Here is an 18,280-nt window from a genome sequence, read left to right as displayed (position 1 = left end):
CAACAGCATAGATGGACATGACCTAAAACAGATTTTAACTGCAAGTCTAACATGGTCACTCTCATTTCTCCTACCTGATGCACGTGCTCATTACAGCACATGGCAAAGACATCCTCAAACCTGTGCCCATTAGTCCTGTGTAGGTCTAAGAATCATACTGGCCTACATCAGTCTGTAATAACATCTGTGCATGGCATTTGAAAACAAGTGCCAGAAATAAGTTTATCTCAATTAGGCACGTGTCTGACTGCCAAAGAGTCACTCACAAATCTGATACAGACCAGTACAGCTGTCTGTGACACTGATGATTTTAGAATGGTTGTCTTAAAACACTTAAAGACTTGTTAAACATCACCCTAACAACAAGAGGTTTCATCTTTGCTTATAACATTTTTAATTCAGCAAACTAAAGCTCGAAACAAGAAAATGCTGAACACACTTCTAAATAGAGACGTGAGTAGTTCTGCTGGCTTCACTGTGAACAGTGATGTAACTGACACTAAGTGCCTTGTTGGTTGGTTCAGATCCTAGGCTGACTGACTCCATCACATACTTTAACACCAACTGCCAGAAGAAAATACTAAACTTTGCAAAGAAAACACGTTTTCATGGTAGACTGCATCACCCTCCTGTTTTATAGTCACACACACAAAAAAAAATAAAGAATCCACCTGCTTATCCATATAGTATACATTTAAAACCACTGAGGAGAACTGCTACTCAACAAGCTCTCTGCACACATCGTTCTTTTGGGCAGACAAGGAACTGTGATTTACTAAAGTAAACAGTCACGAGATAGCTATCAAAGGCTGACACACATGTTCTGAATCTGGCCTTATCTACAACAGTCTGGAAAATAACAGTGATAGAGAGAAAACAAAAAGAGCTGTTTTTTCTGTCATATGGTGTGATTCAGCTACCTGGCAACATATTGTGTACAGGAGTGGCAATGTTAATATCCTGGAGGTGTTTCAGTGTCTCAGTGTGGAATAGGCGAAGTGTAGATCCAGATGTGAAGGCAATCCAGACTCCCACTCCAGCAACAGCCATGTGAGAGATTACCATACCTTCCTCTTGATGAGCTTCAAAATGGCTCTGTAAGAAAAACAAATAATCTCTGAGGAAATGTTACATCATTCAACCTTCATTATCAGCTTCTCAATACAGGCCCCGTGACTACATCCTCCATGCCAAGAACAAAGCTCGTTCTCTTTGCTTTGCTCAGGATATGTCCTGACTGCTGCATGAGATTTGTTATTATTTATGCTACCCTTCTTTTTTTTTGAAACATCATATTATTGGTATGCAAAAATTTTCAGCTTGTAAACCAAACAGTAACTTAAATAATGTATTTATTACAAATTTTGCATGATGGGAATCAGCAACCCTGTAATAGCTGAGACTTAAAATACTTTATACTTCTTTATTGATACTCCTTTGGGAAAAGTAACACTAATGATGTTCCTGGGAGTAGACATTTTTTTTTTCTAATAGGTTACTTATACCTACAGCAGAAATCCCCTGACTGACAGGACTGGAGTTCCTTAAATCTTCCAGTCCACTCTTCTGTAGATGGGCATCACATTCACCAAACTCCAGCCAACTTGGACCTACCAGCTCCTTCAGCACCCTCAGGTAGATTCTATCCAGTTCCATAGATCTGAGGGTGTTCAAGTGGAGTATAGTAGATTACAAAGCATTTTCCCTTGGATTACAATGATATCATTCTGTTCCCTGTCTGTCATCCAGCTTGTCTTTCAGCATATGGAGATGGCCTACTCTTTTGCCCTCAAGGCTTCATTCTTGCAGAACATTCAACCTTCCTAGACTCCTTTGTCCTTTTAGAACTGCCTCCCAACAAACACAGTCAATTAGGTCCCTAAATAGACCAAAATCACACCTTCTAAAACCAAAGTAGCAATTCCAACCTTCCTGACCACCTTCCTTGCTTTCCCAAGGATTGACAACTATCATCTTATGATTACTGTGTCAAAGACAGCACCTTTTTTACTCAGACATGTCTGGATTTCTTAAGAACTAGCTATTGTGCATTCCTAAAGGTGTTGCAGTTTAACCCAGCAGGTGGCTCAGCACCACGCAGCCATTCACTCACTTCCAACACTCCCAGTGGGATGGGGAAGAGAACCATGGAAAAATAGCAGAACTTATGGGTTGAGATAAAACTAGTTACTAAAATAGAGAAAAGGAAAGGGAGAATAGCTACGACCATATACATATATATGAATGTATATTAATGATGCACAAGCAATTGCTCATCACCCCTGACTGATGTCCAGCTAGAACCCCAAGCAGTGCAGGAGTGAGATGAACTCCCACTCCCTTCAAAACCCTTTCTGCATCATGTCACATGGTATGAAATATCCTTCTGGTCAGCTTAAGCCAACTGTCTTAATCCTGTTCCCTCCCAGCTCCTTGGGCTCTTTTCTGCATCATACCAGACACTGTGAAGAAAGCAATTCCAACCTAGCTGAAGCTAAAACAAAAGATCAAAACGCTCCTTCTGAAAACAAATAATAATGCCAGACTTTCAGGATCTAGTGGCTGAATTTTCTTCCTTGATCTAATGGCTTCACAGTTACAACTTCTAAGTGGCTCTAAAGGGGCTGAAACCTCTCCACATGTTTGTGTCAACATGTGAAATAAAACTGCAGTAAAGGTCTTTAATCATTAACAAGAAGTAGTGATATTCTGGTTTCATTTTTGTCTTGTAAGTAAGCAGTCTATGAAGTTAAACACAGCCTTTTAATGTTGTGCCAGCTATTATCGAATACAGAGGGCTAATCTGATAAACATAACATTTCCCTAGCTAAATAAAAGGCAAACTGTTCCTTGGATACAAAACCCTCCCAGAGGGATACAGAAGTAAATATCTGCACTAATATTCACAGTTCTTATTACATACTCAACTATATTTGTAGACAAAGCGCAAGAGTATCTCATTTCTCACTCTACAAAGCACACTTAAATTTTCTATGCATTAGAATTAACAGCTACATTTTAGTTACTTTGCATCCCAATTTCAATAACACAATTCTCAGGATAAGCTCTCAGCCTAAGACAAGTATGTTTTGAACATATTTGGGTCACACAGTTCAATTCCTTCTACAAAATTCAACGAACAGATGAAGATCATAAGTAAGAATAGAACTCAAAGCTTTCACAAAGTAGAACTTCTGATATCTCACTTAGACGTCCTTAATTAACAAAGTATGAAAAGAAAATTCACAACAGATAGTCCATAAACTACTACTTTCCATCACAAAATTGGCTTCTTAAAAATAAAGGAAACTACTAAAAAAAAAAAAAAAGAATTGTTTACATTTTCCTTCTAATGTTCAGTTATACAAACTTCGCAGGCCACTGAAGTGAATCCTGCCAGCAATCCACACTGTTTGGGGCAAGAAGAAAAATGAAGCCGATCATAAAACATTAATTTTCTCTGGTTTTCTGACCACGGACAACAATTCTGTGAGCGCAACTGTAAACAACTTCCACAGGCATTTTTGTCACATTCCATTTTTACCAGCTAACTCATACTCCCACTTTGTCTACCCTGCAGTTGGTCCAGCTGTTGAAGCATTTGAAGAAAAGCTGTAATACTGTCAACACCACAAAAAGAATATAAAAAGAACTATTCTTCTCTTTCAAAGGGACTTCTAAGACCGAACAGGAACATACCCAAACCTGAGCATTCTTTTGCAATTGCTTATGTTTTTGTATAGAGGCTTTGACATCTGTTTCAACTACACATTTATCTGAAACACAGTTTTTCTTCCAAGATTTTTTCTTCACGTGAAATACAATTAGTAAGGACAAAAATGGCTTATTCTCTTTTTTAATAAAAGAACTGAGCTTCATTCCATTTCACTTTTTATAACTTCATTCCTTTCTGCCTTCTATTCAGATCCTTTTTTTTGTTGCTGTTTGTTTTTGTTTTTCTCAGACGGTCTTGTTCTAATTCTATGGCAACATCACAGCGGCAGAACACTTTCTGGATGCCACAGCGAGCCTGTCTTGCAGTAGAGTTACACATAACTAACTATTGTTTCAACAGTGCGTGGCATTGCTGAAATCTTTCTTTTGAGGGGTTGCCCACTCGCACCAAACAGCTGTGCCAAGAACTGAACTGCAGTTTTTCAAGCTTAATAAGAGATGCATCATGGATGCCAGCACTCACAAGGTAAAACAAATGACCGACTACTTTAAAGAAGTACAATACTTGGGCAAAATACACTCACGCACAGGATTTTCATTTCTTTAGTTTATTCAGTGGGAAATAAAATTCTCTGGCTCTTTTTACTGTTGTTTTTAAACAAGCACAGCCTGCCTTTGCAGAGCCAAAAGGTCTACAAGCACAGATAACACTCCAGGATAAAGGTTAATACTCAATAGCAATACAACTCACAGATCTGGGATCAAGATTAACAAGTTTCTTCTTCTTAAAAAGAGTATCAGAAAATATCATTAATATTTAACAACAGTTGTTGCTTTTAGCACACGTCCCATCCCAAAGGGCTTGAGGCACTGTGCCTCAAAACCAATACCAATCAGATGTCAAATCTGCTCATTAGACAACAGATTTTCTTTTCTCTTTTTTTTTAACTTTAAACCAGAGACTCGGAAAAACAAGGAGGTGTGGAACGAGATTGTTTTCAGAAGATAACATACTCTGCACTTAGCAAATGCATGAGCAGTTAAATGCAGTAGGGAATTCTTTGCAAGGTGGTGTTTATGAAATGGTCTTGAATATACTAAAGGGACTGCATAAATAAGATCTTCAGAACTAGTCTGGTACCTTTAAAAATTGTTTATATGAGACGGAACTTATAAAATACATGCACGATAATAGAAAATAAGAAACAAGCAGCTGTAACTTGAATATGCAGAAAGAGTTGCATAAAGGGAAGACTAACAGTTGAACACAGTGCAACATCTGGATTCTTGTTGACAAAGCAGAGATGATTAATATGCAAAAATTCTGAAACCAAATCTTTACTACTAACTGAACTGTTAATAGGAGAGGTGAGAGAGAGAATAAACATTTCTTTGCTTCTATTTAGCTGCCAACAGGAAAGCTTACACTCTGCATGGTAAGAAAGACACATCTCAAATATATTTTGGTTCTCATGATGTTAAAAAATGCACCATTGAAGCAGAGTCTAAATTTCAGTGAATCACAGAATCACTGTGGTTATAAAAGACCTCCCAGAACTTCCAGTCCAACTGTCTACTTACCACCAGTATTTTCTCACTAAACCATGTCCCCTAATACAACATCCATGCATTTCTTGAACTGCTCTAGGGACAGTGACTCAACCATCTCCTTGAGCAGCCTGTCCCAGTACCTGACCGCTCTTCTTGGGACGAAATTCTTCCTAATATCCAACCTGAACCTCCACTGGCACAACTTGAGGCCATTTCTTCTAGCCCTCTCACTGGTTATGTGGGAGAAGAGGCTGACTCCCACCTTGCCACAATCTTCTTTCAGAGAGTTGTTGAGATTGATAAGGTCTCCCCTGAGTTTTCTCCAGACTAAACAATCCCAGTTCCCTCAGCTGGTCCTCAGAAGATTTGTGCTCCAGACCCTTAGATTAGTGAGCTATTTAGACTGGTGAGATGACGAAAACAAGACTGGTACCTGCATCTTAGAATCAGTAAAGAGGCATCAGAAAATGATCACTTATTTACAGATCTACGAGGAAGACCATATGTCATAGCATGCCTATTTGTCTGAAGTAAGCATGACTGCCAGCCCATCATGGAAAAATTAATCACATTTTTAATTAAAATTATGTTATGAAAAGCATTATTCAACACAGACACACCACTTTCAGTTGCACTATTTTACATATAACTATATAGCTATAAAAGTGAGTGCATCTGAGCTCTATAAACAATGGGTGGATTAGTTTAAAAAGAGCTTCGGAAATGGAAAGAAACCTCCCACGATTTGAATAATGAAATTACCAGGTCTGAGAGAAAGTGACAGAATATTTATTTTACCTTTCTGAACTTCTGCTTTCTTTACTATAATTCACTATGCCATGCTCTATTTCATTAAGCTTTATATATTCTTTAGTCCTCAAAGTTTGCCTAATATTGCTTTTGTTCTGCTGTGCCAAAACTGCACAGCATAATCCAAACTTTATCCAAAAACATCTATGAAGAATTTTATTATTGAATTAGGTGAGAACTACCAAATTTATTTACAGTGATTTGGTCTTATATAACCAAATTCAGGAACAATCTGATTGCACTCTACTACTGTTGCTATGTATTCTTCAGTGAGAACCAGCAAGAGTCATAGAATCACAGAATGGCCTGGGTTGAAAAGGACCACAATGATCCTCGTGTTTCAGCCCCCTGATACGTGCAGGGTTTCCAACCACCAGACCAGGCTGCCCAGAGATACATCCAGCCTGGTTAAAAGAGTCATTACAGAAACATTTAGAGCAGTAATTCTAGTAAGTAGTTCAGTAAGTCCAAGAGGCTAATCCACTCCCACAGTTAAGGTAGCTGGAAGTCCATCACAAGTACCCATCCAAATCACTCTTTCAAAACCTTTCCCTCATCATAATATGCAGACTAGAAACAATACAAGGAAATACAGAAAATACAAAGGAAGAAAGCATGAGATTCAAACTTTTACTTAGATGAAACGAGTAACCCAGAAAGCCAAGATAAAAAAACAAGAAGAAATTAGAACATTCACTATTTCCCTGCAAACCCATGACAATGACTCACAGAATCAATTGTACTAAACAGACAACTGGTGGGAGAAAACACGATCATCAATGAAACAAAACAAAGCACACAATGAAGGAGGCCGTGATCTCACACAGATTCCTGTTTGAAAGAATTCTGTGGCTGTAAACATCGCGGCACTCACTATAATTCTACTCAGATTGAATGAGTGGTTTTAATTCCTCGTATTTCCTAAAATTAACTCTAGGCCACTACTATGTTCTGTTGATGCTGTTCTACAGTTTTAATGGAAACTGAGGTCTTACACTTCTTGGAAAATACATTTGTAAACAAGAGTTTGAATCCTTAACATTTTTCTGTTCTTCTACATGAAGAACATTTCTGTGGGCCAGTGAGAAGTAGACCGGACCAGAATCACAGAATTGTAGGGGTTGGAAGGGACCTCTAGAGATCATCAAGTCCAACCCCCCTGCCAAAGCAGGCTCCCTACAACACGTTGCACAGGTTGACGTCCAGGCGGGTCTTGAATATCTCCTAAGTAGGAGACTCCACCACCTCCCTGTGCAGCCTGTTCCAGTGCTCCGTCACCCTCACTGTAAAGAAGTTCTTGCGCACATTCGTGCGGAACTTCCTATGCTAAAGTTTCAGCCCATTACCCCTAGTCCTGTCCCCACACACTACTGAAAACAGACCAGAAACTAAACTAAACTAAAACTGATCCAAATTATATTAAGAAAGTAGAAGTCACATCTAACTGTGCAGAGGCAGTTTCTTTTAATTAAAGTTTTCTGTAATTAATAGGAAATTCCTATAGGCTGCTTCTTTGCTGCCCTTCCCTTCAACCTCGTTTTTAAGCAAAGCTTCTAAATACTCTATAAGTACTTTGTGGAAACATGGTGTGGATACAGAAGCAAATCTACACGTAATCAGGCAACAGCAAAGACCATCACAGTAGAATTTCAGAGTACAGAGAGTGGGATTTAACAGAACTGAAACCATAGTTCATGAAAAGCTTCCTAAATCTTGAAGCCTCTTAGAAGAGATTTTAAAGTTTGGATTTTACCACTTTTACACTGCAGCATAGCGTAGCATGTGAATAATAATTAATTTTAAACACATTACCTCTATAAAATGAGTCGCTGTGCTGATGATAAAAATTTGTCCACCACATGCAGCCCAAATGGTGTCTTCCATCACAAGCAGACTTCTAACAGGAAGAACCCCCAGCTTAACTGTCTTTTGAGGTTCCGTGTTCCATGTTCCATCTTTAAGAAAAAAGAGTGAGAAAGATTGTACACAATAAATAAAATTGCAATCCGTGTTTAAAATACTCCTGAAAGCGCTGATCAAGGAGCACCTAGAAAAGAAGCTGCACAAAGAATTCTACAAAGAATGGCAGTAGTGATATCACAGAGCCTACCATTCAGATCTTCATGAATGGCCACTTCTAGCTGCACTCTGATTTACATCTGTTTAATTTTAGCTTTTACAGATAGCTTGTAAAGATAATACAACACTAAAGGGGAAAAAAAGATGCTTATGTATTTGTTATCCAAACCATTTTTATCAGGATTAATCAATAAACAAATAAACCCACATTGCTGTTCTCATATAACTGCCTTTCTTCCCAGAGAAAATGCAGTCAGAAAGCCACTATTCTCCAGAAAGCAGTGCTGTCAGACAGCAGTATTCTCCAGCTCAGGAGGAGCTCACAAGCAAACTATTTCATGATAAATCAACTTCCAACCGCAATCACATTTCATGTGAAAAGTAGTCAACCATTTTTTTATGGTAGGTTTTAATGAGCTCCAATAGCTTTCTAACTCTGCACACTGATGGAAGGGCTTTCTGCTAGTAGATGTTTCATAAAACAAGGAGCGGGGAGGGGGCTTGTTTATTTGTTTTGTTAGTTGCTTTTCTATGAGTTTATTTCTGTAGCACAAAATCACTGAGCAATCTCAAATCCTACCTTCTTGTCCTTCATTTAGGATCAAAATCTGATGACGCATCTGTTTTTATGTTGAGACTAAAGGGTCCCAACTCCTCACTTGAAAGCCCTTTTTCTACATAAACTAAAGAAATGTTGTTTACATTACATCACTTACATTACTGCTTCACAATAACAGCGGTAACACCAATAATGATGTCTCTGCTTTGGAGTACTTGTGATTGCTTCTGCCATCTGTGTTATGAGCATAGGAAGTTCTGCACGAATGTGCGCAAGAACTTCTTTACAGTGAGGGTGACGGAGCACTAGAACAGGCTGCCCAGGGAGGTGGCGGAGTCTCCTTCTCTGGAGATATTCAAGACCCAGCTGGATGCCTACCTGTACAACCTGGTGTAGGGAACCTGCTTTGGCAGGGGAGTTGGTCTCAATGATCTCTGGATGTCCCTTCTAACCCCTACAATTCTGTGATTCTGTGTTATACAGTCTTTGCAGAGTCATTCTCAGGGTGTGGCTGTGTTCTCAAAGCATCTCAGTGAAAAACTGCATTCAGTTTCAGACTGTCAAAATCATTCTCACGATTTCAGTTTGCAAGAGAGAAGCGTGTTTCCAATCATTACCCATATGGGCTCTCCCAGCAATGTCAGTCGCTCAGTGTTCATGACTCATGTGTACTATTAGTAATAAAGTAACTTTTGGAAAAGTTTGCATTTGATAGCAACCACATTAGTCTCAAATTGAATTGTTAACTGCAGGCTGCCCACACCCTGTGAATGCTGTTTAAGTGCAAAGCCTTCTAAGAATAAAGCTGCACACACGTGTTTATCCTGGTTCACATTGCCTAAGTTATAATGAGTAAAGAACTCGCAGCAACATCTAGTACACAGCACCCCCAGATTTCCTTTTTTAGGGATGAAACCAGCATAATTCCCATATACTCACACTGTCTCTTCTGAAGGATAAAGACTGTGAATTTGGACAGAGAGCAAATATGCTAAGCAAGAAGTTATCTTTTTCTTCTGTAGTTACACTTTACACGCTCAACACCACATCACTGTACAGACAGAACTGTTGATTGAACTCAACAGCTCTTAAACACATCCAGTCATTAATCTACACCTAATGCAGAGTTGATTCTCAAGGAACAAGTGATCCAGGATTCTCAAGGTTCTCAACCTGACTCTGAGACTTCAACTTGAAATCTCATTTCATTCACCTAAGGCATTTTTTGATGGTGCATCTTAACACCCTCAAATTCTGTGCGACTCCTCAGCTGAACGTTAAGCCACTTTATTAATTTTGATGTAGTCTTTTTAAAAACCATTACCTAGCATTCACAGCGGTCTGAGTGGAAAGGATAATCAGTGCCGGTGTTGGGTGGATGTCAATTTTGAAATTAAATTCCTAAAACAATTTCCTACAAGGTAAGGAAATGGAGTTCGACGTCGCTGACAAATACCAACGTGTAGAATTTTTATTTGATGAATGAGCATCAAAACTCACTTCTAACAAACATAATTTCAGTACAACAGTTGCCAACCCAGTATTAAGATTTCAGAATGGAAAAAGAAAGGAAAAAGGTGGGATGACAGAGACCATAAGTCTTTTGTGTTACCATGACTTTATGCAAAGGAAAAGTAATCCCACTTGACATCACGCTAGGAAAAATCTGGAGCTCAGTATCACTTTACCCACAAACCCTCACCATGTGATAAGGACATTCTGTTTACTTTTATTTCTTCCGGCAGCCATTGCTGTCCTCCTGATCAGACAGCATCTGAGACAGACAAGGGAAAAAAGAGGGCACAGGGAAGACTCTTTAGTCTGGTAATGAGGGCAGTATTTAAATGAGCTGTGTCTCTGCCACAATTAATGCTTAATTAATCATACAAAGCAGGGATGACACCAGAAGGAGAAATCAAGCAGCGCTTCTCTGTCCTTATTTCGTGGTGGTCAGGGAAAAGGAAATCTCTTGAGAATTGGAAGCATGGGTACTAATCCTCTCAAGCAAGGCAAGGGATTAAGTCCGGTAATCCAACATGCTTCGGTGAATGCTGTAACCACAAGCTCTCAGCTAAAAGCAAGGTCAGGCCTTTATTTTACTGACCAATATGTTTTTTTTTCCCCTCCATAGCCAAAATTACTTCACAAGTCTGAATCTAGTTCACAAATTGTTTCAAGACTGTCAGAATCACACACTGCCTCCAGATCTCACCAGACCGTACTCAATACCTGCCTGCACAGATTTCACGTTTAATGATGACTTTTTAATGTTATCTTTTGATCCAATTTCAGTGCTTCAAAAATCTAAGTGAAAAAAAAATAAATATTATCTCTATTTGTGTAAGTAGCTGCAGGTTCAATACGCAGGGCATCAACTTAAGTGGCACTACTTATCTACTTAATACTGGGCGCAGCCTTTGCAAAAGATATGAAAAGGCTTCATTTGAAGTTATAAATATTTGGCTAATCACTCAATTCATATATTGATTACACTGCAAGGAAAATTAAGAAAGAAAAAAAAAAAAAAGAAAGTAAATATAGGGGCCTCTATAGATAGCATTATAATTTCTGATACGTATTACATATTCATACAAGATATAAATGAGGACAGTTTTAAGCACCTTTGTATCTACACACCAATAAATGTTATGTCGCTGTTTATAGTTTACGTCCCTGCAGCGCCCATATCAGGCTGCTCAGCTGCATCAATTTAAGATATCTTATGCTCACCACATATCTCTAAAATTATGTAGTATGTCTGTAATTTCTTGGTGCTCTCAAGTCTACACAAGATTACCTGACAAAATACAATTTAGTCCTCAGAAAGCCTTTTCAAAGTTTGTGATAGCTTTCCCTTCTTCCATGCTTTCAGTAGAACTGAACTGTATACACATTTTTGTTGGTAACTTCCTCTCTTGTTTAGCAGCACTATTGATGATTTCGACAGAGCTGCCAACACAGCCCTGGGAACAGCGGTTGTTGGTTAATTTGTGCAGTGGAGCACAAACATTTTTTCCATCACATGGTACATAAACCAGCACTACTGAGGAGTACCACAGTAGCTACAGAACTATGAGAAGTTTAGTGCATTTCTTATTGCATGGAAATAAGCTGAAGGATCCAGGTCTGCTCTTCTAAACAAGGTGTAAATAGGAATGTCCTGTGCTACACATGAAGCAGTTGATTTATCTAGACACGTAACAAACTCTTCGTGCTATATAGCTAACAGCACCCTACCTAAAAATACAGATAGGAGTGTCACTGGAAGCCCCAGCATGAGAAATGCAAACGAGACAATGTCAGCATATTTCTGCTACCAAATATTACCAATGCTAACAGCAATAACGCAGTGAACAGCAGTAACATACTCAAGACAACAGTATTAGTTTCTTTCTTGGTATCACTGCTTCCCTCTAACAGCTTAGCACAACTTCTTACTTTTCATAGCAATACCAGAACATCAGTTCTACATCAGGTGTTGATCATCACATGCCAGAACTGCACTCTCCAGACACGTCACAACAGCGCACAGACCCACCCAAGCCTTGAAGTCTGATATCTTTCCACATATTCACCCTCTCTTGCATCTGTCAAAGTACACGTACATTTTTCAGTTTGGGAAGACATCCATCTTGCTAATGAAATGATCTGATCCCTCTTAAAAGCCTGATGCTTCCTTTTAATTTTGTTCCTTTTCCTTGCATCACTGATGAGGGTCCTGAGGCTTCCATAGACAGATAAGTTACCAAAACTCTCAAATAATTTCAGAGCTGCCTTTGCTTGTTGCCAGTAAATTCTACCTAAAGAATGTAAAATTCTGACCTACGCACAGCCAGAACTACCTCAGTTTTTGTTCTCATAGTGCATTTAAATTCAATCATAATTCTCAAAGCTTGCTTTCATTCACTTCTTAAACCTCAGGACCAGAGCCTAGCAGCACATACATATAGGAACAAGGTCTGAAAAATCTACTGGCAAAACACTGCTTTCATTAAAATGCATAAGATGCTTCCTCTTATGGATGTGTGAACTCAGTTCTCTCTATGGCAAAAGATGACTGAAATCAAGCACCTTCTGACTTCCAGTAGAGACCTCTAGTTACCTGGGTGAGGGCTACTCAAAATGGAATTGGCAGTGCCCCTAGTTACTTCTTCATGTCAAAGCTGAGCAGCTTTTCAAAGAACATATTTAAAGACCAGGTGACAGGGCAACAGGACAAAAGTTTATGTATTAAATAATCATTTGATAAAGTAGAGATTTCTTCAGCTGGGGGTCCAGTGCCTTAGCCACTAGGATATGACACGAGAGACTACACATCTTCATTCCCCTATCCTTTTTGATTCATCCTCAGGTTAAGAAACTGATTATAGATGCAAGCTCTGCACTGTGAATCACAAGTGGAGATTGGCACTTCTCTATCTCAGCAGCACCCAGAAGAAGGATGACATTAAGAATTTCAATTCCTCGTTGGCTCATGTGGACATTACTCAGAGAATGAGGCTGAAGTCCAAGAGGGTGCCCAGAACCATGTCCAGGTGGCTTCAGAAGATCTCCAGGGAAGAGACTCCACAGCCTCCCTGGACAACCCAGGTTAGTCCTCCACACACACAAAAAAGGAATTTACTGATCTTCAGGCATTCAATTGCCTCTTGCCTCTCGTCCTGTCTCTGGGCATCACTGAAAGGAGCCTGGCTGCATCCCCTTTGCACAGTTCCTTCAGGTATTTATATAAATCACTAACATCCCCTCTGAACCTTCTGTTTTCCAGGCTGAAGATTCTCATCTCTCATCATCTCCCTACCCTTTACTGGACTCTTTCCTGCAGTTCCATATCTGTCTTTCACTGAAGTTCCAGAACAAGCCTCAGTATTCCAATTATGATTTCATCAGTGCTGAGCAGAGAATAAGTATCCCTGAGCATGCCAAGTGTTGTGAATCACGTTTTTGGGGTCGAGCGCACAACGGCTTGCTGCAAGCATAGCATATGCAAGTGAGATGCTATGACAGCAATTATGTGCCTAGAAATTAGGCACTGTAATTAAAGCAGCAAGCCTTCCTATTGCGTCTGCAATAGGAAGAGTTAAGGATGAGAGTCATCTTAACCAAATCCTTCTGAAATGACTGATATGTTACCAGTACTGTTATGAGTAATACGTTATAGTCTTTGTCGTAATCATTCTGGGTTTTTATTTCTTCTTCCTGTTTCTCTTCATATTCGTTATGGGAACTTTATGGGAAGGAAATGTGTATCACTGTCACAAAGAAAGGAAGTACCTGGAACTGACAACAGTATACCAGGAACAATATATGCACATTTCATAAAGATTGTGATTTCCTTTTCCTAAAACCCTCTTGGTGAATGGAAGTCAAACATGTGCTGACCTTTTTTGCTATTATGTCACTCAGAAAACACATCTGCTGGGCTGTCTGCAATCATCACAAAGGGCTTTTTGTTACTTTTTCTTTTTCCCCAAACAGAGACAATACAGCACACTTTCTCCTTAACCTCATTCAGAATTGTTTTTCCTGGACACATTCCTAATAATTTGGCCTGAAGCAAATACTGGATACACAGTATTTCAGAATGACGGCCACACAGTTACTAGCCCTGTAAACAGGCTCTCAATTGTGAAGTGTCGGATAAACTTTACAGCCCACATCACCACTATTATATAAACATCTAATGCACTAGCAATTTTCTGGTTCCCCTCATTAGGTTTCTCACTGATAAAAGATTAAGGATTACTGGGATAATTATTAAGGCTCCTATTTCTAGCATCAACATACGAGTTGATCCCTACATTCAATTTCCCATGATATTTTCACAGATCATCAATGTTAGCTCATATTTAGGAACTGAGTAGATTTTAAGATATCAGTGCTCATTAACTTTGCCTCCTAATTTGTTTGAGTACATTCAGGTTCAGTTCCTTTTTAACTCATAAGTACAAGCACAGCAATACAGAGTAGTCTGAGTAAACATGACTACCCTCCATAACGGAAGAAGTCACAGTGTGACCCTTCATCTCTCCCCCTAACACAGCAGGTACTCCTCAGTTTACCATACATGTTTTTTAGTACTTGCTTTAAATTACTTCAAGACAATGTTTCTCTATAGCCAGAGAGCACTGTGGGTGACATCAACTGGAAAAAGCTCTCTTGTGAAGAAAGTCAGAAGAGAACACTTGCTATTTCTAAATAAGCTGGAAGCTTACATGTAATAAGCCATCTAAAAAAGCCATGAGCAAGTAATTTGTTTATTGAGCACTGTATAACAGATGTTGTGGATCTTTGCACATATGAGCACTGAATTTCAGCAGATGAACAGATCCCTACACATTTTATCTATATAGGAAAAAACGTGGATTACAGTTCTAACAGAAACTGGCAGGTGGATTTTCACCCTGGAAGATTACTTACTCCCTTTTATTTACAGAGTACCACAATGGGCTGCACAACTAATTTACCTGTGCATCACACAGTGTTAGCGTTTGTCCTTCTCTGAATGTAGGCTTCATATCAGGATGTCTTGTAATGCATTTGGCTATATTTCACTTTCACTTTGAAATCTTTCCTTAATCTCCCTTACACTGACAGGCCAAGAAACAAGTTGGTTCATATATGGTTGCAATGTAACCCTCTCTGTAGAAAAGAAGACAACACTGATGAATTACACAGAGCTCCTATTAGGCAGCATTCTCTGCCCATCCTATTTCACTGCTCAGATTCCTTTGTTTGGTAAAATAGGTCAGTGCTTATAAAAACACCCCTTCGGGGCAGAAGAACCACATGACCACAGCAAGCCATAAGGAATACGAATTCTAATATGGGAGCGGTTGATTTGCACTACTTTCATGAGGCATGGAAGACTGAAATACAACAAACACAGTCCAAATGGCAAAGGGAAACATTACATGATGAATCAGAAAAAAAGAAGGAAAAAAAAAAGAATACACATTTCCTGTCTCAGAGCTTTGGCTATCCTGAAACAGAACACAATGAGCTCCTACAATATTCAGCTGCACAGAACAGTGCCTTAGAGGAGGAGGACACTGACCCTTGTGAATACAACACAACCCGCAGTTCATAATGTAATCATGTCTGATTAACAGCTCTGCTCCATTCTTAACTGCCTCTGCAGAAACACAAGCCCATGCATCCTTTCTTACCTACACTACTAAGGATGCCACTCATGTTTTTCAGGTGGTCCTTTTCAGACAAAGTTGAGTGACAGCAATTGCACTTATCCCTTTCAGAGAAGATGGCAGTTCAAGTTTCCACCCCAGATAGCTACACCCAGAAAAAGAAACAACAAAAATGATGCTGTGATTGTGGGATCAAGGTCTTTTTCTGTACCTCCAAAACAAGGAGAGATTTGCTATTTAGTGAGAAAAAAAAATTAACAGTCTAAAATGTAATGTCTGATTTCGGACAGCTCAAGAGGAAACCCACTGTATTGAAGATGGCAACTGGTGAAGGAAAATCTCCTTCTCAACACATCTTTCAGATTCTCTGTAGCTTGGGAAAAAAACAAAAACAGAAAAAAACCCCACAAACCATACCCTTTCCCAAACCGAGCCTTCATGACAGTAGATAATACAAGTGACATATCGCTTCTTCCACAAATTCCAAACACCAAACCTGTCTCTCCAGTTGAAGGCCGGCACAGACTCACCGGACAGCAGTGCCAGCTTTGTACTGTGTGAGGTGCCTCTCTGCAAACACTTCACTTAGAGCTACCTAGAAACTTGTGTTTCAGACTGAGCAAAACCCCACTGCTTTTGAGCTGATCTGTAGATGTATGCAGTATTGTGCAAAAGTTCATGAGGCATCAGGAAAGGCACAGACAAACACACACACCAGCTTTGAAGAAGCTGGGTCTGGTTTAGAAGCATTATCTGGGATCTTCCTTTACTTAGATTATTTTAGCCAATTATTCTGCCAGTAATTTTCTGTCTAGCTATAAAAAAGGAGTCCTACTATGAAGGACATGAGATACACTCACAGGAAACATTTATATCTGTTAAACAAAAATTGAGGCATCGTTTCAAATGAGATATACAGAAATCTACCCATAGGGAATTTACATTTCAGAAACACGGCGATTAGGAAGTGAGTGGAATTAGCATAGCTTTATGTAAAATACAGTAAACTATGTGTTATCACATACACTTCTGTGGACTTCTGTGATAATAAAGAGAGGGGTTTAAACTGGGACCACAGATCAGTTCTCATATAATGTATCTTGCAGTAGGAAATAAAACAAGATAGAACACTATCAAATTATTTAGTATCATTCAAAATGAGAAATGAAAGTGTGAAACTAAAATAACTCGGCATTCATTTTTCCCCCTGTAATTGTAATTAACCTTACTACAGAACTTGAACTGAGGGGGAAAACATCATCATGGAAAATATTTCAGCCAAAATACACTGACATGCAAGTTCCTCAGGATGTTATCAAATCATATCACTACGTTACCTTCTGCTTTTGTGTAGATTGCAATGTTTCCATTTACCAAGCCAGCAAACAAGTATTGTGACATATATGTCAAGCTCATGACAGTTGATTTTTCAGGAGTGAAGAAGTGCTGAAGTCGAATTTTCTTTGAGCCCTGGCAACTTTTATAAACAGAAATGCTACAAAAAGAAACAAGAAAAAGATAAGTCGGCAAAATTCTCAATAGAATATTCACTAAAGAGATCTGTGATAAAATACTGGGGAAAAAATATCTTCTCCTTCCATACATAGGAAGACAAATATGGAAAGAACTATCTTGACCCTTCAAAATATCTATGTAGATAATTTGCAGTTGCTTAACAAAGACACTGGAAATACAAGGGAAAAAACAGAGAAATATTTCTTCAACAATGAAATATAGGAAGAATCATGCTGTAAATTCCTTTTACAAGTCTGTCCAAAACTTCCCATTTGTTAGAAAGAAAAAAAAAGGATTAAGTATTATTTGTATAATTAGGGAAAAGAGAAGAAACAGTCACTATCAGACATCAATTGCACTTAAAATTCTAATAGTTCTTACACACTGTCACCGTGGGTACATTAGTAATATTGAATAATCAAATCTAGAATGAATTGCACCTCACACATAAAGGCAATTAGTACAATCAGATTTTGCAGTTGTTATAAATACGTCATTTTCCTTACACAGATTTTTTTTTCTCCTTCATTTATACCAGTTAGAAAGCCATAAAGAAATTGCATATAGTTGCACACTTATGTCCTCACGAGTCAAAGCAAGATTTGTTCACTTACTGAGTAACAATTTTAGAAAATACAGCTTTTTTCAATTGAGTCATGACTCGCTGAGGTCATCAGTTCAACCAAAGCAAAATAATTCATGTCAACAGTAAACAGCAATACTATTTATTTGCATGGCAAACCCTGCACCATATCACACTCTAGGAGGCTAATGGGTTCCTCATTTAACACTTCTCCCATTTAAAACACTTTCCGACACTTAAAAATAATGCTGTAACATTGCAAAAATAATATTTATACTGCTCAGACACTACGTATGATTAATTAAGCCTCTTTCATTAAGCAAAGGTTTTATTTTTATTTTAAATAATACACAGTATATTTTA

The 18,280-nt window shown here is 38.7% G+C and overlaps 1 protein-coding gene across 9 annotated transcripts in view; it reads right to left on the bottom strand.

The window, feature by feature from the left end:
* ARHGEF10 (Rho guanine nucleotide exchange factor 10) overlaps positions 1–18,280 on the bottom strand; it is a 109,623-nt gene that overhangs the window by 12,198 nt on the left and 79,145 nt on the right. For all 9 annotated transcript variants that reach the window (XM_072333184.1, XM_072333188.1, XM_072333189.1 and 6 more), the window contains 3 exons: positions 17,157–17,314; positions 7,849–7,991; positions 921–1,095 (listed from right to left, as the gene is read on the bottom strand). In XM_072333184.1, coding sequence (XP_072189285.1) covers positions 921–1,095; positions 7,849–7,991; positions 17,157–17,314 — 476 coding nt within the window. The remainder of the gene's footprint in view (positions 1–920; positions 1,096–7,848; positions 7,992–17,156; positions 17,315–18,280) is intronic.

This window comes from Excalfactoria chinensis, chromosome 3 (assembly GCF_039878825.1).
Source record: "Excalfactoria chinensis isolate bCotChi1 chromosome 3, bCotChi1.hap2, whole genome shotgun sequence".
Lineage (NCBI taxonomy): Eukaryota > Metazoa > Chordata > Aves > Galliformes > Phasianidae > Excalfactoria > Excalfactoria chinensis.
The sequence above is the reverse complement of the archived record's forward strand: the minus strand, read 5'-3'. Positions and strand labels throughout refer to the sequence as shown.